Raw genomic sequence first — 27,411 nt, 5'->3', positions numbered from 1 at the left:
TACATCACTTATTATGTGATCAAGAAAAAAGATTTTAATGGAATTTGTTCTTTTATGTTCCAACAGGTCTGAGTTTCTGTGGCTCCTCAAGATATCAGTTTTAGTCTTAGGACTTGGCATTGTTGTATTTATGTTCAGAAGTGTGGAATTCAATAGCATCATGCCAGAGCTCCCGCATTCTGCTCTGAATGACCAGACACTGAAGCTTCTACCTGAGGAACGTCTCAAGAACCTCTTTACCTATGATGGAATCTGGTGAGATTAAGGTTATTCCATGTTGGTCCCATGTTTCCCTCGCTCCTTCTGTGGTTTACTGTGCCCTCCTGTGCCCATTTTACAGCCAGTTGCCTTGCCTTCCTCAGTCCGTGCTTGTTGTTAAAGTGATCCAAACTGTCGGACCCGGGACAGGTTTGGTCTGCAAGATGCAGTCTGTTCTCTACAGCACCCAGCAAAGTCCCTTAAAACTATAGATGGCAGGGCAGCCCCAGTGGCGCAGCGGTTTAGCGCTGCCTGCAGCCCAGGGTGTGATCCTGGAGACCCTGGATCGAGTCCCATGTCAGGCTCTCTGCATGGAGCCTGCTTCTCCCTCTGCCTGTGTCTCTGTCTCTCTCTCTCTCTCTCTCTGTGTCTCTATGAATAAATAAATAAAATATTAAAAAAAAAAACTATAGATGGCATGTTGGCTAAAACTCTAAGAAAGATGCTGCTGCCTTCCTGTCCCCACTGGAGGGGCCCAGACGCCACTGGTATTCACATGACTCCAGCTTAAAGACATTTGGTGCAGGGAGTAATTCCAGAGAAGGGGCCTTCTTCCCCTTGTCCATCCCCCTCCCCTCCTTGTATTTCTGGGATTCCAGAATCTCCTCCCAGGTAGGACAGGTGTGTATATGGAAAGGAGATTCTCGGGGTGAATCATGCACTGGTTAGACCACAGGTTCTCTCTCACCCACCAGCCCACCCACCAGCTCCATGTTCACAGGCCTTTTCTGTTTTTTTTAGGCTGTTCCCAAAAAACCAGTGCAAATGCGAAGCTACCAAACAGAAGAGAAGCTATAATTTTCAGGATGCCTATGGCCACAGTGAGCTCCCTGCAGTAAAAGCAAGGAGACAGGCTGAATTTGAACACTTTCAGAGGAGGTAATGGAGGCCATGAGGGCTCTTGGGTCCTGGGGTAGAGCAAAAGCTTTCTTTACCATGTCCTGAGGGTATGAGTCCCAAGAAAACAGGAAAGAATTCCTCTCTTGCAGGGATCCCTGGTGGGAACTGTTAGGAATAAAGCAAGGAGAGAGAACCGAGGAAAATGGTCCATAGGTAAACATTTATCAAACTTTGCATGTCTGGAACCTTTCATAGTAAGAAGAAAACAAAGGAATGAAAATAGTCTGGGATGTCAGTGGGGTATTGGTGGCACAGCCTCAATGCACCCAGGCCTTCACAGCAAGTGATTTTGTAGTGTCACCAAGGGTGTGCCACTAATTCATTGTTAAGAACATACTTTCCCCCTCTGCTATGTGCAGAGCCCAGAATCACACACTTGGAGTGTATCGGCCAGTAGTGTTGGTTGAAAAGATCAGCGATTGATTCTGATGGGCTTGTATCAAAAGGGTGTTTGTAGGAAAGGTATTGAAACCTCATCAAAACCTTAGATGAGGGGGTCCCCTGGGTGGCTCAGTGGTTTAGCGCCTGCCTTTGGCCCAGGGCGTGATCCTGGAGCCCCAGGATCAAGTCTCACATCGGGCTCCCTGCATGGAACCGGCTTCTCCCTCTGCCTGTGTCTCTGCCTCTCTCTCTCTGTCTCTTATGAATAAATAAATAAAATCTTTAAAAAAAAAGATTTTATTTATTTATGTATTTAGGGTGTATGCGCGTGCACACTAATGAAGAGGGGGGCAGAGGGAAAAGGAGAGAGAGAATGTCAAGGAGACTCCCCACTGAGCTTGGAGCCCGACGCAGGGCCCATCTCACAATCCCAAGACCATGACCTGAGCCAAAATCAAGAGTTGGATGCCCAGACAACTGAGCCACCCAGGTGCTCCAAGAATTGAATGGCTTTTAAAAGTGGCAAGTGCTTATCTGAGATACTTTTGTAAAATATCACTCTAGCTTTTCAGTGAAGAATACATAGGAAAGTATAGAGGAGGCAGGGAGATTGCAGGAAGATTGTAGGTGGCAACACAGGTACAAGAACAAACAAATCCCAGTCATAATCACTGATGTGAACTGGGTCTCTTGTCATCCTGGCAGTGGCCAGGGAAGAAGATGCTCAGCTCCCACCAGTGCCTCAAATCTTTCTCAGCCCAAGAAACACATGGAATGCCTACTCTGGGCAAGGTGTCAAGTTAGGTACAAAGATAGAGCCTATCTAGATCCTGCTCCCAGGGACCTCCCAGAGGAACAGAGCGGGTAGAGGCAGTGCGCCCTCTCTGCATCCCTTCCACCCACCTCCTCCCCATCCCTGCTGCTGCCATGATTACACAGAGAGCCCCCAGCCCAATGCGGCGGGACTGCAGGTGCTCGGTGGCCCACAGAAGGTGTCCAGCACACTGTGGAATACAGGCGTTCGGCCCAAAGCTCAGTGTTACAACACTAGCCAGGGGGAATGCTGCACTAGGTCTCAGTGGGGAGAGCAGCTTCCAATTCTGAGAATTACAAAAGGAATGTTCAAGAAGGTGGCATTCAGAGCTGGCCTCATTTCTGTTACTGAACAGATGACCTAGTATTCTAGTTATTGGTGTCTCAGTCTGGGTTCTCCCCCTCCAGGAATGGGATTTTCTTGGTCTCTTTGTCCCCACTTCAGCCCATTGCATAGAATAAATAACCCAGAATCTTCAGCCCCTGGCGAATGTCACCTAAGCTGTACAACTCTCCGAAGGTATAAAATGGAGATGACTTCTAACTTACATGTTCTCCACTATGTGAGGCAATCCAGCAAAACCCCATTTGGAGATCATGCCTATTATCCTCTGCCAGAGAGTACCTGTCTAATGTGGGAAGGCATGACAGGGGATCCACCTGGAATGCTCTGTGTGTCCTGCCTGAGCCACATAATTGTCTGTATCCTTGAAATCATTAGTGGAGCTTGATATTGGGTGAGAGCTCTGATTCATTTGAGTCTGATTATCTTCATATTATACTTCACTTAAAAAGTAGTACATGGGGACACCTGGGTGGCTCAGTGTTTGGGCATCTGCCTCTGGCCCAGGGCGTGATCCTGGGGTCCCGGGATCTAGTCCCACATCAGGCTCCCTGCAGGGAGCCTGCTTCTCCCTCTGCCTACATCTCTGCTCTCTCTTTGTGTCTCTCATGAATAAATAAATAAAAATCTTTGAAAAATAAAAAAAAATCATACATGGAGAATGCTCTTTACAAAAAATCCACTTGGGGGTGCCTGCCTGGGTGGCTCAGACAGTTAAACATCTGCCTTCTGCTTACGTCATGATCCCAGGTCCTAGGATTGAGCCTGCTTCTCCCTCTCCCTCTGCCTGCCACTCCCCCTGCTTGTGCACTTTCTGTCAAATAAATAAATAAAATCTTTAAAAACAATCCACTTGAACCAACTCCCTCAATTCTTCTTGCTTCCCTTCTTTATATGATATGATCCCTCACCAACACAATCTGCCCTTAGGAGTTTGGTATATATAATTCCAGACTGTCCTCTATATTGCTATACACACAGATGAACTCACATAATCACTTGCATATTCATATATATGTATATCCACATAAACATATACTACTGGGGTTTTGAGTGTATTTTTATTTTTTTATTTTTGTTTTTTTAAGATTTTATTATTTATTCATGAGAGATGTAGAGAAAGAGAGAGGCAGAGACACAGGCAGAGGGAGAAGCAGGCTCCACTCCGGGAGACCGATGTGGGACTCGATCCCGGGTCTCCAGGATCACACGCTGTGCTGAAGACGGCGCTAAACTGCTAAGCCACCGGGGCTGCCCTGTGTGTATTTTTAAATTTTATTTTAATTCTGCCTAATTAACATACACTGTTCTACTAGTTGCAGGTGTAGTGATTCAACAATTCTATACATGATTAGGTGCTCCTCCTGATAAGTGTACTCTTTATCCCCTTCACCTGTTTCACCCATCTGTGTGTATATTTTTAATGTAATTGGTACCATAAGAACAAATCACTCCAGAATTCAGTATGTTTTTTTAAGGTTTTTGTTTTATTTTTATTTTAGATTTTATTTATTTATTTGAGAGAGAGAGAAAGCATGAGTAGGGGGAGAGGCAGATGGAGAGGGAGAAGCAGGCTCCCCACTGAGCAGGGAGCTGGTCCTGGAGCTAGATCCCAGAACTGTGAGATCATGACCTGAGCTGAAGGCAGACACTTAACTGACTGAGCCACCCAGGGGCCCCTTGTTTTTGTTTTAGAGAGTGTGCATGAGTGAGTGAGGGGGGGCAAAAGAGGAGAGGGGCAGAAGAGGAGGGAGAGAGACAATCCTAAGCAGGCTCCATGCTTAGCCCAGAGCTTGACATGGGGCTCAACCTCATAACCCTGAGATCATGACCTGAGCCAAAATGGAGAGTCAGATGCTTAACTGAGCCACCCAGGTGCCCCTCATCAAATACATTTTTTTTTAAAGATTTTATTTATCTATTCATGAGAGACTCAGAGAGAGAGAGGCAGAGACACAGGCAGAGGGAGAAGCAGGCTCCATGCAGGGAGCCCAACACAGGACTGGATCCCAGGTCTCCAGGATGACGCTGCGGGCCGAAGGCGAGGCTAAACCACTGAGCCACCAGGGCTGCCCTTATTCTCCTATTGAATGATATTCAGATTTGGGGGAAATTTTCATTATTCCACTTACATAATTTATAATAATAATATTACATTATATTTACATTCTTATTTCATTAGGATGTGTATAAGGATGTTCATTTCAAACAGTGCTGAAATGAGCCTCCTTATGCATGTGGTTGTTTACACAGGCAGGTGTTTCTCCCCTTAACTAGCATTTGAATTGCTCACTTAGGATATGCTTGTATCTACTTTTATCTTTTTTATTTTTTGAAGATATTATGTATTTGGCAGAGAGAGCGAGCGCATGAGAGCGGGAGCGCACAAGCAGGGGGAGTATCAGGCAGAGGAAGAGGGAGAAGTAGGCTCCCCAGCCAAGCAGGGAACCTGACTCGGGGCTCGATCCCAGGACCCTGGGACCACAACTTGAGCTGAAGGCAGACACTTAACCGACTGAGCCACCCAAGTGCCCTTTATTTCTACTTTTAGTAAATACTGGCAAATTGCATTCAAGAGGACCTATATTAATTCACATTTTCATGACGAGTGGGTAAGGGTAATACCTTAGATACCCCTTACTGAACCAACACTCCCTATCATTACATTTTAAAACATTCATGAAAAACGCATTTTGTTGTTTTTGTTTTTAAAGATTTTATTTTAAACAATCTGTCCTCCCGACGTGGGCTCAAACTTTTGATCCCAAGATCAAGAGTCACAGGTTCTACTGACTGAGCCAGCCCAGCACCTCTAGTTCATTGTTTTTAAAGTTGCATTTCCCTGACTAATTTTGAAGCTGAGCACGTTTCATATATGTATTAGCCATTTGTACTTCTGTTAATTGCCTGTTTACATAATTTTCCATTTTTAAATTTTCTCTTTTGCATTCTCATAAATATTCACTACAGTAGTCTAATCTGTCTTCCAGGTGATCTAAATGATACCCTTGGCTACGCTGGATTCCCGAAGGCTGCATTTCAACCACATTATCTTAGTCTTGCAAAGAATCAATCTCACTGACTTGTTAAGTGCTGCCCTTGACTGAGGTTGTTATAACAACAAAACCATATGAAAATCGTCACTGTGTTTGCTCTGAAAATATCAAGGCAACAAATCACGTTCTTGGGATATATTTTCTTTCTTTCTTTCTTTCTTTCTTTCTTTCTTTCTTTCTTTCTTTCTTTCTTTCTTTCTTTCTCTTTCCTTTCCTTTCCTTTCCTTTCCTTTCCTTTCCTTTCCTTTCCTTTCCTTTCCTTTCCTTTCCTTTCCTTTCCTTTCCTTTCCTTCTTTCCTTTCCCCTTTCCTTTCCTTTTTCCTTTCCTATCCTTTCCTTTCCTTCTTCTTTCTTGAGTTCAATGCTAGGAAAAGGTTTATTTGCCTCCCAAGTTGTTTGCTTTGTCCTATTGATAATAAGACCAGAGTACTGATTGTCCAACACTTTATACCCTGACTACTGGGAAGTTCACATGTGACCCTGGCATTGGGCTACTGCACTGGGTTGGCCCTGTAATCTGATTGTTTTGTTTCTTCTTTTTCACTGGTTGCATTTTTAATTTTGTAGGTGCTTTGTTGTCAACTGCCTCAATTCCTCTGTGGAATTCAAAGCTGCAGGGAGGGGCAGGAATAAAGGGGGGAGGGAATGGAGGGGTGAACTGGACAATGTACTTTCGATTTCTCCCCGTTGGCAGCACAGAGCTCTGGGCACAGGTACCGCTTTCAGGACTAATCAGGGAGGCACCAGACAGCAGCTGCTAACAGTTCTGGTTCTGTTCCCTGCAGAGAAGGGTTGCCCCGTCCACCGCCGCTGCTGGCTCAGCCCAACCTCCCCTTTGGGTACCCGATCCATGGGGTGGAGGTGATGCCCCTGCACACGGTTCCCATCCCGGGTAGGTACATCTCCATCTGGAGAGGAGCAGGGCAACTTTCTTAACTCTTCTTAAGCAAAACTGGGAAGTGGAAGGGAACAGTCGTTGAGTAGCTGCTGTGTGCACAATGCAGGAAGCTTGACGTGATTTCATTTACTATTAGTTTCAATGTTTCCAACATTGAGAACCCCTGGTTAGCCCTTTCCACCACTGTGACGTCCCCAGGGATCCCAGATAACAAAGAAGAGAACAAAAATCTGTGAGTCTCAGGAATCTTAGGACATGATTGGCTTTTTGGTGTCCTCCAGCATCATGAGAAACAGGGAAAGATGAGCCCAACTCCTAGAAGAGCATATTGAAAAGAGTATTTATGTTGGTTAAAACTCCCCTCTGGATCCCTGGGTGGCTCGGCGTGATCCTGGAGTCCCGGGATCAAGTCCCACATCAGGCTCCCTGCATGGAGCTTGCTTCTCCCTCTGCCTGTGTCTCTGCCTCTCTCCCTCTCTCTCTGTGTCTCTATGAATAAATAAATAAAATCTTTAATGGAAAAAAAAAAAAAACTGGGCAGCCCCGGTGGCGCAGTGGTTTAGCGCCGCCTGCAGCCCAGGGCGTGATCCTGGAGACCCAGGATCGAGTCCCACGTCGGGCTCCCTGCATGGAGCCTGCTTCTCCCTCTGCCTGTGTCTCTGCCTCTCTCCCCCTCTCTCTGTGTCTCTATGAATAAATAAATAAAATCTTAAAAAAAAAAAAAAAAGAAAAAAAAACTCCCCTCTACAAGAGATTTCTTTTTTTTTTTTTAATTTTTATTTATTTATGATAGTCACAGAGAGAGAGGCAGAGAGAGAAGCAGGCTCCATGCACTGGGAGCCCGACGTGGCACTCGATCTCGGGTCTCCAGGACTGCGCCCTGGGCCAAAGGCAGGCACCAAACTGCCGTGCCACCCAGGGATCCCTCTACAAGAGATTTCTACACACTTCTCTAGTCTAGCACCACATCCCTGTGAGGTAAATGTTATTTTGCCAATTTCACGGGTGACATAAGTTATCTAAGGCCACCTAGGGAGGCTATATTTGAATTAGAACTTGAATTAGTCACATTATGAAAACAGAGCTGGATTCTAAAGTAAATACACGGGAATCCCTGGATGGCTCAGCGGTTTAGCGCCTGCCTTTGGCCCAGGGCGTGATCCTGGAGACCCAGGATTGAGTCCCACGTCGGGCTCCCTACATGGAGCCTGCTTCTCCTTCTGCCTGTGTCTCTGCCGCTCTATCTCTGTGTCTTTCATGAATAAATAAATAAGTAAAATCTTTAAAAATAATAATAAATATACTTGGATAAATTGCTAGCGGTTTTGAATAGTCATTTAAAAAGTGATTTGCAAAAAATAAAGTGATTTGCCATGTTGGATGATTCCTTTTCTTATTGTAAAATATACATAATAAATTAATCACTTTTAAGCACACAGTTTTGTGGCATTAAATATATTTTCATTGTTCTGCAACTGTCACCATCATCCATCTCCAGAACTTTATCTGCCCCAATTAAAACTCTACTCATTTAACATTGACTCTTTTCCCCTCTCCTGCCTGTGGCAACCACCATTCAGTAAAATGTCTTTTCTCGTCTCCATGAATTTGACTCTTCTAGGAACCTCATATAAGGATGTTTTGTTACTTATCCATTGCTGTCTTCCCTTCAGTAACAGAGACACCTGGAAGAGGATGGATTAATTCACAGTATCCATCCAATGCTGAGGGTGGGCATCAAAGGCTTTAGCTCCACTGGAATTTGAGAAGGACCATGGGACACCACCTAACAGGACCCTGGGGAGAGGGGAGTGGTGAACAAACACCCTGGATAGGATGTGACACCTGAAAAGATTCTGGAAGGATACATAGGAGTCACCAGGAAGGTAGTGAGCATCAGGAGCTGTTGCTCTCAAATGGTGTTTTTAATCCTTTTTCCTGTGTCCTCCAGGTCTCCAGTTTGAAGGACCAGATGCCCCCATCTATGAGGTTAGTCCCCTTCCCAGCCCCTTTTTGCACTTGGCATCCTGTCCTTGGCTCACTGCTCACACCCCCATCCCCAGTGGTGGCTGGTCTCAGATTTTGACAGAGTGCTTATCCAGATTAGAAATCCAACATGGTCAAAAAAAAAAAAAAGAAAGAAAGAAATCCAACATGAGTCCAAGGTGGAGAGGGGAGAAGGATGCCTCCGGAAGGCATTATTTTTCCAGCCATGCGAGTGGCTGGAGTTTGAAGGAGGACTTCCAGAGACCTGGATCAGCACAGATGCTACTGCTTTTGCTCCAAGAGGAAGCTGTCACCACAGCCTGGCTTCTGTGCATGTTGCCAGTCAAGGTTAGCGCCAGCTAGACCGTTGCTCTGTGCCCTGTCTTTTGTCTCCCACTTAAATATAGCTCCAAATCCAACTCTTATGCACAGAGAGCTGATGAGTGTGGTGCGATGCAAACTGCATCCAGAACCCTAATCGAAAAAGGAGTCTGGAAAAAAAAAGAAAAAGAAAAAGAAAAAGGAGTCTGGGAAATGTAGTTTTTTTCTCATTCTGCCTGCCAGAGGTTGGAATGGGTGATGACTGAGCAAATCTGCCAAACTATTCTATCCTCTGATGGCCTTCTCTTGCCCTCCCCTAGTCTCAGCAAAGCACCCCCAAAACACACCTTTGCCACTTATCCAGTACTCTCTGTTATCTTCATGATGCTTTTCTGTACCTGAATTATTTTATATGTATTGTGATATACTTATCGCCATCCTTCCCGACTAGAATATAAGCCTTCCAGGGAGTTGGTTCTATTTACTCCTCTTTTCCCAGTACCTGTAATTTGGATCTCAGAAAACACCTGTTGGCTGATTGGAGTGTTTTCAGCAAGTGTGACATAATCCAGTGTACTTTTCATAAAAATACCTGGCTACACAGAGGACAAGAAGGCAGGAGAAGAGAGTAGCTCTAGGGGGTAGCAATGAGATGGAGAGATGGGGACCAGTTCTAGGTACCTGTTGAAGGTAGACCCAATAGGACTCTTTTCAAATAGGAATGACCTCCATTAGGGACTTCAACAGTCGAAGAGACAAAGATGCCATTCACAGGGCGGGGAGAAGCAGGTAGAGAGTGACTAACAGGTTTATAGAGAAAACTTAATAGCTCGATTTTGTTTCAACTGCCTGTGGAACTTCCTAGCAAAGCAACCAGCCAGGCAGTTGGGTCTCAGAAAGATGTGAACTGGAGACATATATTTTTAAGTCACTAGCATATGAATAGTATTTAAAAGGTGAGAAGGTGTTGAATAAGAAGAGAAAAGGGCATGGAACCAAACCCTGGAAAACTCCATTTGGAGGTCAGGCAGCGGAGGAGGAGGAGGCAGTAAGAAATCAAAAAGACTGGGCAGCCTGGGTGGCTCAGCGGTTTAGCACTGCCTTTGGCCCAGAGCATGATCCTGGAGACCCGCGATCGAGTCCTGCGTTGGGTTCCCTGCATGGAGCCTGCTTCTCCCTCTGCCTGTGTCTCTGCCTCTCTCTCTCCTCTCTGTATATTCTCATGAATAAATAAATAAAATCTTTAAAAAAAGAAGAAAGAAAAAACTAAGTAAGGAATCTAGAAGGATAGGATCCTGTAGGCCAAGAGACAGAGCAATGACCCTGAACACACCAATCCCCGAGACTTGATTCTACTTCGCTGGGGACAACAGTAACCGGCTGGAGAGCCAGACCCGAGCTTCCAGGACACCACAGAGCGCCTCCTCTCATCCTCATGGGCTCTGCCCCCTGCTGGCCATCCTGGGTATGTGCCTTTCCTTGCATTTAGCGTCTTTCTACCTCACCCACCTTAGGTCACCCTGACAGCTTCTCTGGGGACACTGAACACCCTCGCTGACATCCCTGACAGTGTGGTGCAGGGCAGAGGCCAGAAGCGACTGACCATTTCCACCAGTAATCAGAAGCTTTTGAATTTCATCCTCCAGCACATGACATACACCAGCACAGTGTACCAGCACCACAGAGTGGATGTGGGTGAGAGTCTGTCCTTGGATGGCAAAATGCTTAGGGAGTGGGATAACACCACCTGTCCCTCCTAAAGTCTTCCTCCTCCTGGAAGCCTGCCTGCATTTAGGATTCTTCTCTTGCTCTTGTTTCTAACCCTAGACCTCTAACTTCCAAATACTGTCTCCAACACTGCCCCCATGTTGCCACCCATCCTTCAAAGGAAAGAATGTGCATTCTCTGTGAGGGTAGATCATTCATGCACCTGGAAACCACCAGGGGCTCTATGTCCTATTATCCGTAGCTCTCAGAGCTGAAGACTTCAGCTACAGGACTGGAGGGACTCAGTCTGTGTATCGTTATCTTGTCCTGGACACTAACAGGAAAAGAGGTATGTGGAGGAGCTCTCAGCCCCAAGGACAGTGGCTTTGTTTCCCTCTCCTATCCCTATCTCCCACTCCCATCCTAGAAATTCTTGGGAGAACAGTTCTGGCCAGCCCCTGGCAGCCCCAGTTTCTTTCCTGATGAATTAAAGTCACTCTTTTTCTTTTCACTCCACACCCAGGATGAATTCCCAGGACACCAACAGAAAAATGAAACACAGGATAGATTATGCATGACCACCGACTAAAGAGAGAGCTCTCTCTCAGGTTCCCAGACATTTCTTTTCAACAAATGACCCTGTGAGATAAAACAGGGAGGTAGTATTATCCTGGTTTTGTACCTGGAGAAGTGATTTACCCAAGGTATTTCAAATGTGCATATAGAGGGGGCACCTGGGTGGCTCAGCTGGTTAAGCGGCTGCCTTCAGCTCAGGTCATGATGTTAGGATCCTGGGTTTGAGCCCCACATCAGGCTCTCTGCTCAGTGGGGAGCCTGTTTCTCCCTCTCCCTTTACCTGCCACTCTACTTGTGCCCTCTCTGTCAAATAAATAAAATATTTAAAAATAAATAAATAAAATTTTATGGGGGCACCTGGGTGGCTCAGTGGTTGAGCGTCTGCCTTCAGTTCAGGGCATGATCCTGGCGCCCCAGGATCGAGTCCCACGTCAGGCTCCCCACATGGAGCCTGTTTCTCTTCCCTCTGTCTATGTCTCTGCCTCTCTCTTGGTGCCTCTTGCGAATAAATAAGTAAAATCTTAAAAAAAAAAAATTTGTGTATAGTCCTTGAACAGGGGCCATGCTGATCTCTGAATCCTTCCAATTTGAGTAAATGTGCTGCTGAAGTGAGCACTGATTTACCCAAGGTATTTCAGATAATAAATGGCAAAGTCAAATGTAATCTGGACCCTCTGATTCCAAGCCCACTCCACCCCACCAGACTCTCACAGTGGAAGACATGTGAGCTAAGGGCATTCAAAAAGGGGCACCTGGCTGGCTCAGTCAGCAGAACACGTGGCTCTTGATCTCAGGATTGTGAGTTCAAGTCCCATGTTGGGCACAGAGATTACTTACTTAAAAAAAAAAAAAAAAAAGGCGTTCAGCAAGGTCCCCAGGGACACATAGCAAGTCAGGAGCCAGAGTGCTGTCAACTCAGTGGGTCTCATCCCACGCAGGATGTTCTCTACTGAACCTTCACCCCTGCAGCTTCCTTGAGGCAGTGTGGAGAGTGGCCCAGACACCGTGCTGCCTACCTTGACCTTATTTCTCCTTCCAGTGAGTCTGGAGTCCAAGTCCTCAGTGGCCAAGTTTCCAGTGACCATCCGCCATCCTGTCATCCCCAAGTTATATGACCCTGGACCAGGTAAGGCTCTTGCCCCTGGGGTTCCAGGGTGGGATCTTGTAGAGCTATTGGTGAAATTCGGAAGGGATCCACTCTGAGGTGGAGGAGAATTCATGAAAATAACTGCCCTGATAGAATTCCTGACAAACAAGATTTGTTTGGAGGAAAAAAAAGAATTTTAGGACATACTCTCCTAATATTGCTTAATTGTATTTAACTGATTATGTGTTTCTGCTTATTTTGAAAACAAAAAACAATTAATTATATCATCTTAAGTAATGATAATAAAAACAGAGTGGTATTGGACTATGGCTAAAAATATCAGTGGAATCACATTGGAAATCCAGGGACAAACATGTTGGAGTTTTACCATGTGATAAAGGTAGCTTTTCAGATTAAAGGGTGAAAAGATGGATTATCCAAGAAATCACATGGGACACCTGTGTAGATAAAGGAAGATAAGAGTTGAACCTATCTTACAGTTCATACCAAGATAAATTCCAAACTGATCAACTTTCTCATATTTTTAAAAGCTAAAAAACAAACAAACAAACAGGGACACCTGGGTGGCTCAGCGATTGAGCATCTGCCTTCAGCTCAGGGCATGATCCTGGAGTCCTGGATAGTGTCCCACATCAGGCTCCCTGGGAGGAGCCTGCTTCTCCCTCTGCCTGTGTCTGTGCCTCTCTATCTCTCTCTCTGTGTGTGTGTGTGTGTGTGTCTCTCATGAATAAATAAATAAAATCTTTAAAAAAAAAAAGTGCAGATGAGGGGCACCTGGGTGGCTCAGTTGGTTAAGCAGCTGCTTTCAGCTCAAGTCATGATCCCAGGGTCCTGGGATCGAGCCACGTGTCATCCTCTCCCTCTCCCACTGCGGCTCCCCTGCTTGTGCTCTCTCAGTCTCTATGTCAAATAAATAAATAAATAAATAAATAAATAAATAAATAAATAAATAAATAATATTTTTTTAATGTTATAAAAATTTGGGATGCCTGGGTGTCTCAGTGGTTGAGCATCTGCCTTTGGCCCAGGGCATGATCCCAGAATCCACGATTGAGTTCCACATTGGGCTACTTGCAGGGAGCCTGCTTCTCCCTCGGCCTGTGTCTATGCCTCTCTCTCTCTCTACGTGTCTCTAATAAATAAATAAGCTTTTTAAAAAGTTATAAATTTTTTTATTTTTTATTTTTATTTTTAAATTTTTATTTATTTATTCATGAGAGAGACAGAGAGAGAGAGAGAGTCAGAGACACAGGCCGAGGGAGAAGCAGGCTCCATTTAGGGAGCCCCATGCCGGACTCAATTCCAGGACCCCAGGATCACACCCTGGGTGGAAGGTAGGCACTAAACCGCTAAACCCAGGTATCCCAAAAAAATTTTTTTAATGCAAATGAAAAGCACATTCATATCAGAAAGTATTGGACAAGAAGTGAGGGGCAGGCAGTCTTATAAACTCCCGGTGGGAAATGTAAATTGGCACAGCCTTTCCGGAGGCAATTTGGCAATACCTCTCAACATTTGGGATATGTATTCCCTTTGGGCCAGCAATTGCACTTCTAGAAATTACCACGTAGATACTAGTGTCTGTGTGAAGTGATGTTTGTTTGAGGTTCTTTACTGCAGCATTTTGTGCAAAGACAAAGTGGGATGCACGGGTTAGATCAAGTGTGGTCCGTCCTTATAATGAAATTCCATGCAGTGGCGCTCAGAAGGAGGGAGGAGGAGGGGTTCTTTTTAGACTGATACAAAATGCTTTCTAGGTTATAAGCAAGTACAGAAGAGAAGGGAGAATAAGCTATTATTTCTGTAAAAAGAAGAGGGAAGGGCAGCCCTGGTGGTGCAGTGGTTTAGCGCCGCCTGCAGCCTAGGACGTGGTCCTCGAGTCCCGGGATCGAGTCCCACATCAGGCTCCCTGCATGGAGCCTGCTTCTCCCTCTGCCTGTGTCTCTGCCTCTCTCTCTCTCTCTCTTTCTCTCTCTCTCTGTCTCTCATGAAGAAATAAATAAAATCTTAAAAAAGAAAGAAGAGGGGAAAAATATATATATAATTGCTTGGTTATGGAAAAATAAAGAAGTTGGTAATATTGGTTGCTTCCTGGCTTCCTAATTGGAGAACAGAAATGGGAACAAGTATTTTCAAGGCATAAATTTCAATATATTTAGAATTTTGAACCACTTGGCACTTTTTGGATATATTGCCTATATATTCAAAATGTATTGTATCCAAAGAGTCTATTCTTTTTTTTTTTTTTTAAGATTTTATTTATTTATTCATGAGAGTCACAGAGAGAGAGAGGCAGAGACACAGGCTGAGGGAGAAGCAGGCTCCATGCAGGGAGCCTGATGTGGGACTCGATCCCGGGTCTCCAGGATCACGCCCCAGGCTGCAGGCGGCGCCAAACCGCTGCGCCACCAGGGCTGCCCCGTTTTATGCATTTTTGAACTGTTCATAAAATATGGTATGAAGTTCTAGATTCTGACCTTTTGTCAGTCTGTGGCTTGTGTTTTGATTTTGTTTCTAGGGTCTTTTGTCCTAATACTGATTCTTTGTTTTCTTTCTAGCTTTTGCTTAAGAAAGTCTTCCCTACCTTGAATCCATAAAAATATTCTCCTGTATTTTCTTCCAAGGTTTCACGTTTGGCTTTTCACATTTAGATCTTTAATCCCCACAGAAGCTATTGTTATGTGTGGCATATAACAGGGACCTGATTTTTTATATATGAATAGTATATTGTCCCCACACCATATATTGAATGAGTCCATCCTCCTTCTCCATGGCTTGCGTGGCCAATCTGTCACATACCAAGTTTCATATATGTAAAGGTCTGAATTTTAATTTAAATTCAATAAATTAACATCTAATGTATTATTAGTTTCAGATGTCGCAGTCAGCGATTCAGCAGTCTTATTAACACCTAGTGCTCATTACATCATGTGCCCTCCTTAATGCCCATCACCCAGTTACCCCATCCCTCACCCCTTGCCCCTCCAGTGACCCTCAGTTTGTTTCCTACGGTTAAGTCTCTTATGGTTTGTCTCCTCTGATTTTGTCTTTATTTTTTCCTCTCTTCGCCTATGATCCTCTGTTTTGTTTCTTAAATTCCACACAAGTGAGATCATATAATTGTCTTTCTCTGATTGGTTTATTTCACCTTAGCCTAATAGTCTCTAGTTCCATCCATGTTGTTACATATAGCAAAATTTCATTTTTTGATGGCTGAGTAATATTCTAGTGTGTGTGTGTGTGTGTGTGTGTATACATACATACATGACATCTTCTTTACCCATTCATCTGTCGATGGACACCTGGGCTCTTTCTATAGTTTGGTTATTGTGGACATAGCTGCTATAAACATTGGGGTGCAAGTGCCCCCTTTTTATTTTTATTTGTTTGTTTGTTTATTTATTTATTTGCAAGTGCCCCTTTGGATCATTACTTTTATATCTTTGGGGTAAATACCTAGTAGTGCCATTGCTGGGTCATAGGGTAGCTCTTTTTAACTTTTTTGAGGAACCTCCATACTGTTTTCCAGGGTGGCGGCACCAGCTTGCATTCCCACCAACAAAGTAAGAGGGTTCCCCTTTCTCCACATCTCCACTAACATCTGTTATTTCCTGACTTGTTCATTTTAGCCATTCTGGCTGGTGTGAGGTGGTGTTGTCTTCCTTTTTACAATGTTTTAAAGATTTATTTATTTATTTGAAAGAGAGAGGGTGGGGAGGAGAGCTGGAGGAGGGGCAGAGGGAGAGGGAGGGAATTTTGAGCAGATTCCTCACTGAGCACAGAGCCTGACATAGGGCTCGAACTTATGACCCTGAGATCATGTCCTAAGCCAAAATCAAGAGCCAGATGTTTGGCTGACTGAACCACCCAGGCATTCCTCTTCCTTTTCTTTTAAATATTATAATTTATTTATTTTTCTTGCTTTACTGCATTTGGTTAAAATCCCCAGTACAGTGTTTTTTGTTTGTTTTAATTTATGAGAGACACACAGAGAGGCAGAGGCATATGCAGAGGGAGAAGCAGGTTCCCTGCAGGGAGCCCAATGCAAGACTCAATCCCAGGACCCTGGGATCATGTCCGGACCAGAAGGCAGATACTTAACTGATTGAGCCACCCAGGTGCCCCTTATTTATTCATTTTAGAGGGAGAGAGCCCATGAGAGGGGTAGGAGCAGAGAGAGAAGGGCAAGCAGACTCCAGGCTAAGCATGGCGTTGAACGTGAGGCTCTATCCTACCACCCCAAGAGCTGAAATCCCACCACCTGAGCTGAAATCAAGAGTCAGATGCTCAACTAACTGAGCCATCTAGGTGCCCGACTAAAGATTTTTGTTTCTACTTTCTATTTTCTGTTTTCTTACGAAGAGTTTTTATTATGAATGAGTATTGAATTTTAATCAGATAATTTGCACCAATTGAAATATTTTTCTCCTTTAATTGGGTTCATGTAGTGACTCACACTAATTTGATTTTGTGATGTTGAGGTATCCTCACATTTCAGGAATAAATGCATTTTGATTACAGTGCATTTTTTGACCAAATGCTGAATTATTTTATTTATTATTTTATATAATTATTTTATTTAGGATTCCTGCATCTGTGTTCAAAAATAAGACTATCAAAAAAAAATCTTTTCCTGTAATGTCCTTGCCCAGGTTTGTTATAAAAAGTATATAGTCCCATGAGTTGAGTAGCTTTCCTGTTTTCTTTTTTTTTTTTCTGTTTGTTTTCTTAACTATTTTCTTTCTTTTTTTTTTTAAGATTTTATTTATTTATTCATGAGACACAGAGAGAGAGAGAGGGGCAGAGACAAAGGCAGAGGGAGAAGCAGGCTCCATGCAGGGAGCTTGATGTGGGACTCGATCCTGGGACTTGATCCTGGGACTTGATCCTGGAACTCCAGGATCATGCCCTGGGCCCAAAGCAGGCACTAAACCACTGAACCACCCAGGGATCCCTGTTTTCTTAACTATTTTCTTAAGTGAATTATAACAAAGCAGGAGTTATATGTCCCTTGATGTTTTGTTAAAACTTGTCTGGTCCCTGTGTCTTTTTTTTCTTCTTTCTTTTTTTGTCTAGATTTGCAGGGGAGGTGGTTAGAGGCTAGGGGAAAAAAATGAATGGAAAGGAGTGGGAAAGAGGAAAAAAATCTAATAACATTTCTGTGTGTTTAGTGGTTATTAATATAACCATTGAGTCCATTTTTAAGTATTTCTATAAAATTATCCATTTGATGTAAAATCAACCAAATTTTGGTCATAAGGTTGTTCATAACATTCTCTTATGTTTTTAAGAGCATTCTAATACATCTGACGTCAGGTAACCCTTTTGGCTCTTAACATTTATTTTTCAATAATTTTAAGTTTTTTTGTTTTTTAAGATTTTTAATTTATTTATTAATGAGAGACACAGAGAGAGGCAGAGGGAGAAGCAGGCTCCATGCGGGAAGCCGGATGTGGGACTGGATCCCAGGACTCCAGGATCACGCCCCAGGCCAAAGGAAGGCGCTCAATGGCTGAGCCACCCAGGCATCCCTTAAGTTCTTTTCTTTTTTTTTTTTTTTTAATTTTTATTTATTTATGATAGTCACAGAGAGAGAGAGAGAGGGAGAGAGAGAGAGAGAGAGAGGCAGAGACTCAGGCAGAGGGAGAAGCAGGCTCCATGCACCGGGAGCCCGATGTGGGATTCGATCCCGGGTCTCCAGGATCGCGCCCTGGGCCAAAGGCAGGCGCCAAACCGCTGCGCCACCCAGGGATCCCTCTTAAGTTGTTTTCATATCCAAACATCTTCATTTCATTTATGCCTGATTTGCTTATTTTTTTTAATATTTTATTTATTTATTCATGAGAGACACACAGAGAGAGAGAGGCAGAGACACAGGCAGAGGGAGAAGCAGGCTCCATGGAGGGAGCTCGACGTGGGACTCGATCCCGGGACTCTAGGATCACGCCCTCCACCAAAGGCAGGCGCTAAACCGCTGAGCCACCCAGAGATCCCCTTCTTATTTATTTTTTCATACGCATGATTCTGTAATTTTTTTAAGAATTTTAACATTCTCATTTTTAATAATTTTCGGACTTCTCTATTATTTTTGGTCTATCTGGAATGCATTCATTTGTACACAGTAGACTCATTGGCTGTCATTCATACTAATTTTCTTTAAGCGTTTTGTAATTTTTGTTGGTGAGCTCATGTTCAGTAGGAGGTTTCACTTGCTTGTTTTGTTTTTTCGTCTCTCCTTTCTCTCTCCTGATTCCTTCCCATCTCAGAGCTTTACAGTTGGATTGACTCCCTGTTTCCCCAGATTTCTGATCTACTTTTTTATACTGGAGTCTCAGGGTTCCTGTCTCCAATAATATTGGAGTTATTAAAGAGTTGGTTGCTGGGCCTGAGGATGGCTGTGAGGTAGTGTCACTTTTTTGTTTGTTTGTTTTTAATATTTTATTTATTTATTCATGAGAGACACAGAGAGGCAGAGACATAGGCAGAGGGAGAAGCAAGTTCCCTGCAGGAGCCCAACATGGAACTCGATCCCAAGACTCCGGGACCTCGGCCCAAGGCAGATGTTCAACCACTGAGCCACCCAGGTGTCCCAGAAATAATGTGTATTATTTAAAACAAAAATGTATTTTTGAGCATGGTTATATCTTTGTAGTTTTCTTTATCATTGCTCTATATTTAGAAAAATAAGGAATCTCAAACAGAAAGCTATACCACCAACTTCCAGGAGTCCTCTATCTTGACCACACCCTACAGTACTTCATGCCTCTGATTCTCTACTATCATAAAAGAACCTAACTTGGCAGGTGGCTCAAGAAAAGGAAGGACACAATTTATTTGGCATGTCCTTGAACACAAGTTACTTGACTCTTCCCACTGATCATTTTTCCCTCACTCCCTCAGACCCAGGGGGAACAGGTATTAAAAAGGGCATTCTGGAATGACTTCTGACTTCCATCATTCTGAGAAGGAGCTCTGCAGTGGGGTTCTGGAGCACTCACCCACAAGCCCCAGGTAGTGTTGTGGCTGTCAGCATGCATGGAGTCCAACAGAGCCCACCCACCCAGACATCCAACGGGCTCAGTCAGCTGGCATGGCTCCACATTTGGTGACTAAATCCCAGAAAACACACCAGCAGCTCCAGCTGATTCATCATGAGCCTGTTCCTTTTCCAAGTTCACACCTCAAGCTGGATGATCTGGCCCAGGCCCTCCACTGACCTACTTCCACTCATGTCTTCCTGAGGAGAGAGACCAAGTGTGTTTCTCTCTAGGACCGCAGCTGACGACAGGGGCAGGTCCCAAGTCCTTTAGATGCTTTCTTCCTTCCCTGGGCCCCATGCCCCTCCATCTGGAGCCCCATGATGGGCAGAGCTCAGTGCATTGCAATTCCTAGTGTTAACATGAGGGCAGGATGCAAGCAAAATGCTGACAGGCAAGCATAAGATGAGGCATTCACACAGACAGTAGGGAGTGGCATAGTGGAGCCAACAGGGGAAAGAAATTCTAGAAGACAGACAAAATTTCAACAAGCTAGGTATATTTTAAATATATTTATTCTCTGTCCCAACTAACAAACTCTTACTAAGTGCTAATGGTGTACGAGAGGCACAAGGCCCACACTGTGGGGTCGTGGCATAAGGCAATCATGAAGAGTATAAGTCAAGTCACTAAGGCTTCCCAGAAGGCAGAGCTGTGACATTTACCCTTTTCTTGCTCAGAGAGAAAGCTCAGAAACCTGGTGACCATTGCCACCAAAACTTTCCTCCGTCCCCACAAACTCATGACTCTGCTCCGGAGCATTCGTATGTACTACCCAGACTTGACAGTGATCATAGCTGATGACAGCAAGGAGCCCCTGAAGATTACTGACAACCACGTGGAGTATTACACCATGCCCTTTGGGAAGGTACGTCCCTCCCAGGTGGGGAGACATCTGGGTCTTGGGACAAGAGGGCCCCAAGAGTCAGGTTCTACCCTGGATGGGGATGCCTGAGTGGCTTTCCCAAGGAAGCATGATCCCGGAGTGGAGGGGGTGGGATTCTCCTCGGAGTCCCTTTGCCAACTCCAAATTCACAGAAAAATTGGATCATGCTCCCATTTCTTCATTAACGAGGTAGTTGTTCTGCTTTCCCTCGCACTTGGGACATTCACTGAGGTCCTTCTAAGTGACTTGAGGTGCCTGACATTCTAAGGATTCCTGACACGCAGAGGAACTTGTGATCCTTATGTCACCCAAGCTAGAGGTGCCCTCTCTCTCTCTCTCTCTCTCTCTCTCTTTCCCACACGCACACCCTCCTTCCCACAAGGACACACAGAAGGAAATGGGTATTACATATACCATAGCATTCCACCTTCTCACACCTTCCAGGCATCATAAGGGGCAATAGAAGGAGAGTCACAGACACTCAGCTGAAAAAGGACTTCAATCCATCCACATTGACTCTAGGACCAAGAAAGGACTTCCTAGCCTTTCTTCGCCTCAGTCTTTGATTCAGGGAGTCACTGTTTTTCCTCCAGTGCCTCTGAGACATGGACTCACTTTAACCCAGTGGTTCTCAACCTATTTCGGGCACAGCCTGGCTGCTGGGAATTTAGAAAGCTCCTGGGTGATTCTAATATGTGGCCAAGAATGGCAACTACTGATCTAACCTCATTTCACCTGCAGGGTTGGTTTGCTGGTAGGAACCTGGCTATATCTCAGGTCACCACCAAATACATTCTCTGGGTGGACGATGATTTTCTCTTCAACAACAAGACCAAGATTGAAGTGCTGGTGGATGTCCTAGAGAAAACAGAACTGGATGTGGTAAGGGAGGGTTGCCAGTTTTACCTCAGTGGTGATCTTTAGAGACATCCAGGAGAGGGAAGGGGAAGAGGGAGGAGAGGATGGGGCAGGAGGGGGAGGGTACCCAGGAAGGGGAGGGGCTGTTGTAGGAGATGCATAAACCAGCACAGCTCGGGTTGAGAGCATCACACTAGGAATCAGGACGTCTGTGGCTTCTTTTTTTGCCTCCCATTTTTACTTTTTTTCCAAGCAATTTGGATCCCCACATACATACACACATTAACCCTTGTTCTATCTTTAAAGAGGTGTGTTTATGTATCACTATAAGTGGTGTGGTGAACTGCTCACTACAGCAGTACTCTCTGGTTCTGTCACACACCATTTTAAAAAATGTGAATGTGGGATCCCTGGGTGGCTCAGCAGTTTAGCGCCTGCCTTTGGCCCAGAGCATGATCCTGGGAGTCCTGGGATCGAGTCCCATGTCGGACTCCCTACATGGAGCCTGCTTCTCCCTCTGCCTGTGTCTCTGCCTCTCTCTCTCTCTCTATGTCTCTCATGAATAAATAAATAAATCTTTTTTAAAGAAAATAGAAATAAATAAAAGCACAGGTAGCCCTAATGACATTAAAAAAAAAAAAAAGAAGAAGAGGGGCACCTGAAAAAAAAAAAAAGAGGGGCACTTGGATGGCTCAGTGGTTGAGCATCTACCTTTGGCTCAGGTCGTGATCCCAGGCTGCATTGGGCTCCCCAGAGGGAGCCTGCTTCTCCTTCTGATTCTTTCTGTGTCTCTCATGAATAAATAAAATCTTAAAAAAAAAAGAATGAGAACATCAAAAATCATTTCACAAATAGAAAAGAAAAAGGCAACTACAGTTAATAATACTGTATTGTATTCTTTTTTTTTTTTTTTTTGTATTGTATTCTTGAAATGTGTGAAGAGAATAGATCTTCGATCTTCTGGCCATGTCCTCACTGGTAACTAAGTAGGTGTTGGATATGCTAATTAGCTTGATGGTGGTGATCTTTTCACAGTGTGTATACACATATGTTGAAACATCAAGCTGTACACCTTAAATATATAATTAAAAATATATGTACAATTTTATTTATTTTTTTAAAGATTTTTTATTTACTTATTCATAGAGACACAGATAGAGAGAGAGACAGGCAGAGACACAGGCAGAGGGAGAAGCAGGCCCCATGCAGGGAGCCTGAGGTGGGATCTCCAGGATCAGGCCCTGGGCTGCAGGCGGCGCTAAACCGCTGCGCCACCAGGGCTGCTTCCAAAAATATATGTACATTTTTAATGTGTAGCTCAATAAATTAAAAGGTAGCTCAATAAAAGCTGGAGTTTAAAAAAAATTATTTTTTTATTTTTATTTTTAAATATTTTATTTATTTATTAATGAGAGACACAGGGAGAGAGGTAGAGACACAGGCAGAGGGAGAAGCAGGCTCCATGCAGGGAGCCCAATGCGGGACTCGATCCCAGGTCCCCAGGACCAGGCCCTGGGCTGAAGGCGGCGCTAAACCGCTGAGCCACCCGGGCTGCCCAAAAAAACAATTTAAAAGGGATCCCTGGGTGGCGCAGCGGTTTGGCGCCTGCCTTTGGCCCAGGGCGCGATCCTGGAGACCCCGGATCGAATCCCACGTCAGGCTCCCGGTGCATGGAGCCTGCTTCTCCCTCTGCCTATGTCTCTGCCTCTCTCTCTCTCTCTCTATGGGACTATCATAAATAAATAAAATTAAAAAAAAAAAAAAAACAATTTAAAGAAAGAAAAACCAGGAAATGTATAAGATCAGTGTCATTGTGATCACAGTTACCTCTTCCAGGACAGTCCCCAAGGCATCTGTATTGATGAAGACCTCTCCTGGCTACTCTTCCAGAGAGCAAATCACAGTAGCATCAGTGAGGTAGAAAGCATAGTTGCCGTCATGTAAAAATCCAAGCTGGCACCTGACTCTACTTCCCGCGTCAGCCTGGACTAGCCTCCTTGTCTTGATGCCACACTGTCGTCATGGTCCTCGGCTGCATGGCCGGAAGAAAAGGGGAGAGAAAGTGGAAGACAAGCATCTGTCTTCAAAGAATGTGCTAGAAGCTGCAGACATCCCTTCTAACTTCCATCCTTTCAGCCAGGACTTAGACACATGGTCAAACCTCACAAGGAAAGTGCGGAGAGGGAGTCTTTAGTGATGTAGCTGGCTGTATCTTAACTTAGGCCAGTTAGACACCTGGGTAGCTCAGTAGCGGAGCATCTGCCTTCAGCTCAGGGCATGATCCCGGGGTCCTGGGATCCAGTCCTGCATCGGGCTCCCTCTCCCTCTGCCTCTGTCTCTACCTCTATGTCTCTCGTGAATGAACAAATAAAATATTTTTAAAAAAAAATTGGGCCAGTCAAAACCCAGAGGGTCTGTTTGCTAAAGGCAAGAGGAAAGCACTGATGATGCAGGACGGGGACAATAAGCCACCCTGGATGATGCCGCTGATTCAGGAATGGATGTCCTTGCTCATCCTGTCTTGCTGGGGCTCACACGTGTAAATGCACACATCTTCCGTGAGCGCGTGGACGGCTCAGGAGAGCCAGGAGTGGGAGGAGGGCAGCCTGAGATGCGCGGCACGTGGCTCGTTGCAGGAAGCCTGGCAGCAGGGACTCCAGAAAGGGACCCGTGTGCACGCAGGCTGCCGCTCGCCTGCACCGCAACACTGCTCCTCCTCAAGGAGGGAGGTACTTGCCTTCTGAAAAGAGGGAGCCTGCTGTAGGGGAAGTGGAGCAGAGCGGTCTGCCCCTTGTACTTGGTGCTCTCTGCTCCATGGACATTTCTGGAGTGAGCAGTGATGGAGATTTTTGAATGTAGGTGAGGGTTGGTGGACTCCAGAACCAATGGCCAAGAAAGCATTCTTGAGACGTTTTTGGTGCAAAATGGTGGTTTTATTCAAGAACAGGGACGGGACCCATGGGCCGAAAGAGAAGCTGCCCCGGACTGTGAGGAGCAGCGGATTATATACTCTGGGGTTGGGGGAGGTAGAGATAAGGGAAGTTTCAAAAGGATTTTCACATGCGAAAAAGAAGACTCGGGAACCCTGAGGCGTGGCTATTGTCAAGCCAAGGTTGTTTTTCCCTCTGGCAAGGCATTAACATTAAGGCAGTTGGGGGCTTCCTGTAGGAACTTTATACTCCGTCAGCCTCAAGTGTTTGTCAATGGGCTGCAGGTTAGATGGACGCTGAATTTTATCTACATTTCCTTCTGCCTTTGTTTCTCACATCAAGCAGGATGAAAAGATCAAAGGACCTATATATAGCCAAGTGCCCAGAGGGCTGTGGCTACCACAGCAAAAGAGTATCCTAGAAGGGACACCTGGGTGCCTCTGCGGTTGAGCACCTGCCTTTGGCTGGGGGCGTGATCCCAGAGTCCCGGGATCCAGTCCCACATCAGGCTTCTTGTGTGGAAACTGCTTCTCCCTCTGCCTGTATCTCTGCCTCTCCCTCTCTCATCTCTCATGAATAAATAAATAAAATCTTAAAAAAAAAAAGTATCCAAGGAATAGTATGAAGGGTAGAGAACAGGTGTGTTTTCTTGTAACTGAGGTTCAGTCCAGGAAGGCTTCCTGGCAGAGGCAACATGGATCTATCAAGTCTGGGTTTTCTAACATGCATTTCTCTGCCCACCGATTAGGTAGGTGGCAGTGTGCTTGGAAACGTGTTCCAGTTTAAGCTGTTGCTGGAGAAGAGTCAGAATGGGGACTGCCTTCACAGGAGGCCAGGCTCTTTCAGGCCCTTGGACGACTTCCCCAACTGCGTGGTGACGAGTGGCGTTGTCAACTTCTTCCTGGCCCACACAGAGCGACTCCAGAGAGTGGGCTTCGACCCCCGCCTGCAGCGAGTGGCTCACTCAGGTGGGGACAGGCTGAGTGAGGAAGGTGCTGGCTTGCACACTGGCCTTGGGATTTATGCTTTCCAGGGACCTTGAGCCACTGATCATGGCCCTTGCCTTCAGCAGTGGGCTTCTCTCCCTCCCCAACCCCCAACCCAGGAGTTCAAGGTCTCTCTTGCCTCCCTCCTCCCCTCACTGTGACTTCCTATCTCCCATCTGCTGCTCCCATGTGAGACACCCTTACCCCTCCAGCTGTGTCCCCTCCCTCATTCCCCCCCCCTTTTTTAAGGTTTTATTTATTTATTCATAAGAGACAGAGAGAGAGGTGCAGAGACACAGGCAGAGGGAGAAGCAGGCTCCATGCAGGGAGCCCGATGTGGAATTCGATCCCAGGTCTCCAGGATCAGGCCCTGGGCTGAAGGCGGCACTAATGCGCTGAGCCGGGATCCCTGGGTGGTGCAGTGGTTTAGCGCCTGCCTTTGGCCCAGGGTGTGATCCTGGAGACCCGGGATCGAATACCACGTCGGGCTCCTGGTGCATGGAGCCTGCTTCTCCCTCTGCCTATGTCTCTGCCTCTCTCTCTGTGTGACTATCATAAATAAATAAAAATTTTTAAAAATAAATAAATAAATAAAGCGCTGAGCCACCGGGCTGCCCCCCTTTTTTAAAAAAAAAAATTTATTTATTTATTCATGAGAGACAGAGAGAGAAGCAGAAATATAGGCAGAGGGAGAAGCAGGCTCCATGTGGGGAGCCCAATGTGGGACTTGATCCCAGGATCAAAAGGATCATGACCTGAACCAAAGGCAGACGCCCAACCACTGAGCCACCCAGGTGTACCCCTCATTCCTCTTATTCCCTCAGCTCTGGAGTTCATAGTTCTGTCCAGCTGGAAAGCTCATCTGTGTCTCTCTGTCCATACCTCTGAGAAATGTGGGTATTTATTTCCTTCCAATTCATCAGCTTGGACAGGTGGTTTTGCAGGGCGCTCAACCTCCCCATGGGTATAAACTATACCCCTGCTTCCCTTCCCCCACTAGACCTGGAATATGCTCTGGGTGAAGGTCATGTTCTTCCTCTCTTGGCAGAGTTCTTTATCGATGGGCTCGGGAGCTTGCTCGTGGGATCATGTCCAGAAGTGGTGATAGGTCACCAGGTCCGATCTCCCATGGCTGATCCGGAGCTGGCCATCCTGGAGAAGACCTACAGTGCATTCCGGACCAACACCAACGACCAGGTCCAGTTCAAGCTGGCTCTCCACTACTTCAAGAACCATCTCCAGTGCTCCACATGAGGGTGCCCAGGCATCAGAAATGTTCTAGACTTATTGGTTGTGGGTGTCTAGGACAGCGGAACTGGTGGTTGGGCTACCAAAATAGGGACTCCCGATGAGATGAATGTTGTAAAGAACAAGCCAGAGTGGGTAGGACAGATGAGTCGGGCTCAGTGACTAACAATTTCCATCAGAGACTTAGGGTCATTAGAAATGGACCAATCCCTGAGAAGGGCAACAGAGGCCTATCAGTAATAATCATTATTTGTTTGTATGTTGTGGTACCATTTGTGGAGCATCCGTGCACAGGGCATCTCACATCATCTCATTTGATCTCATGCAAAAGAATATATTATGGGTTGGTATCCTTGGTCAAAAGAATGGCTGTGGGGTTTTGAGGATTATTTGGTAGAAATTATATCATAGTCAGAAGCATCATCTCCAACATCCACAAATGTTTATTTGTTGCTACCTTGGGGACTCAAATAATGGGACTAATGCAGGGTCCTGGTCTTGAGGATGATGCAGCCTGGTCCAGTTCAGTCGGCTAGCAGAATTGTGCAGCCAGGATCAGGGAACCAGGGGAGAGAGGAGTGACTGGGGCCCAGGCAGCTGAGGAAGTCTCTGTGGGGAGAGGTCAGCTGAAGCCGGGAGGATGGATGGGATTCAGGCAGCAGAGGGAGAAAGGGAAGTGAGCACTGTAGCCTCCTGTCTGCCAGAACAAAGGTTTCCCTGGCATCAGACTCGCTACTGTAAGGACACATTCCAGAACACCAGGGATTGAACTCCGAACCTGTGCTAAGGTGCCATGATAAATAGTGTAAGTGCAGTGGTGCTGCCAGGAATTTGAGATCAGTTGTTGATCACTCAAGACCCATGTCATGTGCAGAAAGGAGCCATCACATGTTGTGGAGGAAGGCTCTGTCTGTTATCTCGGGAGTCTGCAGATTCTATAGCTACTGTACCTGCCTTTAGGGCTTCCACTCTTTGCTGCTGAAGGTGCTCTGGGGTAGTTCAGGATCCCTGAAAATGTGGCTCTGAGATATGAATAAAACTCCATGAAAATGTTTTGGTGGTCCAACAATTTTGAAAAATACCGAAAGCTGTATCTCCCTCTTGGAAAGTTGCAATTCA

The 27,411-nt window shown here is 45.4% G+C and overlaps 1 protein-coding gene and 1 non-coding gene across 2 annotated transcripts in view; one reads left to right on the top strand and one right to left on the bottom strand.

Moving 5' to 3' along the window:
• B4GALNT2 (beta-1,4-N-acetyl-galactosaminyltransferase 2 (SID blood group)) overlaps positions 1-27,342 on the top strand; it is a 50,065-nt gene extending 22,723 nt beyond the window's left edge. Inside the window, exons 2-11 of the mRNA XM_077852879.1 lie at positions 67-255; positions 1,000-1,137; positions 6,537-6,643; positions 8,601-8,638; positions 10,471-10,651; positions 12,279-12,365; positions 20,065-20,252; positions 21,012-21,152; positions 24,807-25,026; positions 26,093-27,342. Coding sequence (XP_077709005.1) covers positions 67-255; positions 1,000-1,137; positions 6,537-6,643; positions 8,601-8,638; positions 10,471-10,651; positions 12,279-12,365; positions 20,065-20,252; positions 21,012-21,152; positions 24,807-25,026; positions 26,093-26,298 — 1,495 coding nt within the window. The 3' untranslated portion in view covers positions 26,299-27,342. The remainder of the gene's footprint in view (positions 1-66; positions 256-999; positions 1,138-6,536; positions 6,644-8,600; positions 8,639-10,470; positions 10,652-12,278; positions 12,366-20,064; positions 20,253-21,011; positions 21,153-24,806; positions 25,027-26,092) is intronic.
• Positions 11,752-11,855, bottom strand: LOC144287293 (U6 spliceosomal RNA). The gene has a single exon (XR_013355131.1). It is a non-coding gene; the product is annotated as a U6 spliceosomal RNA (small nuclear RNA).
• Positions 27,343-27,411: the final 69 nt, after the last annotated feature.

Source organism: Canis aureus, chromosome 16 (genome assembly GCF_053574225.1).
Source record: "Canis aureus isolate CA01 chromosome 16, VMU_Caureus_v.1.0, whole genome shotgun sequence".
NCBI lineage: Eukaryota > Metazoa > Chordata > Mammalia > Carnivora > Canidae > Canis > Canis aureus.
Note: the sequence above shows the minus strand (reverse complement) of the source record. Positions and strands in the feature narration are given on the sequence as shown.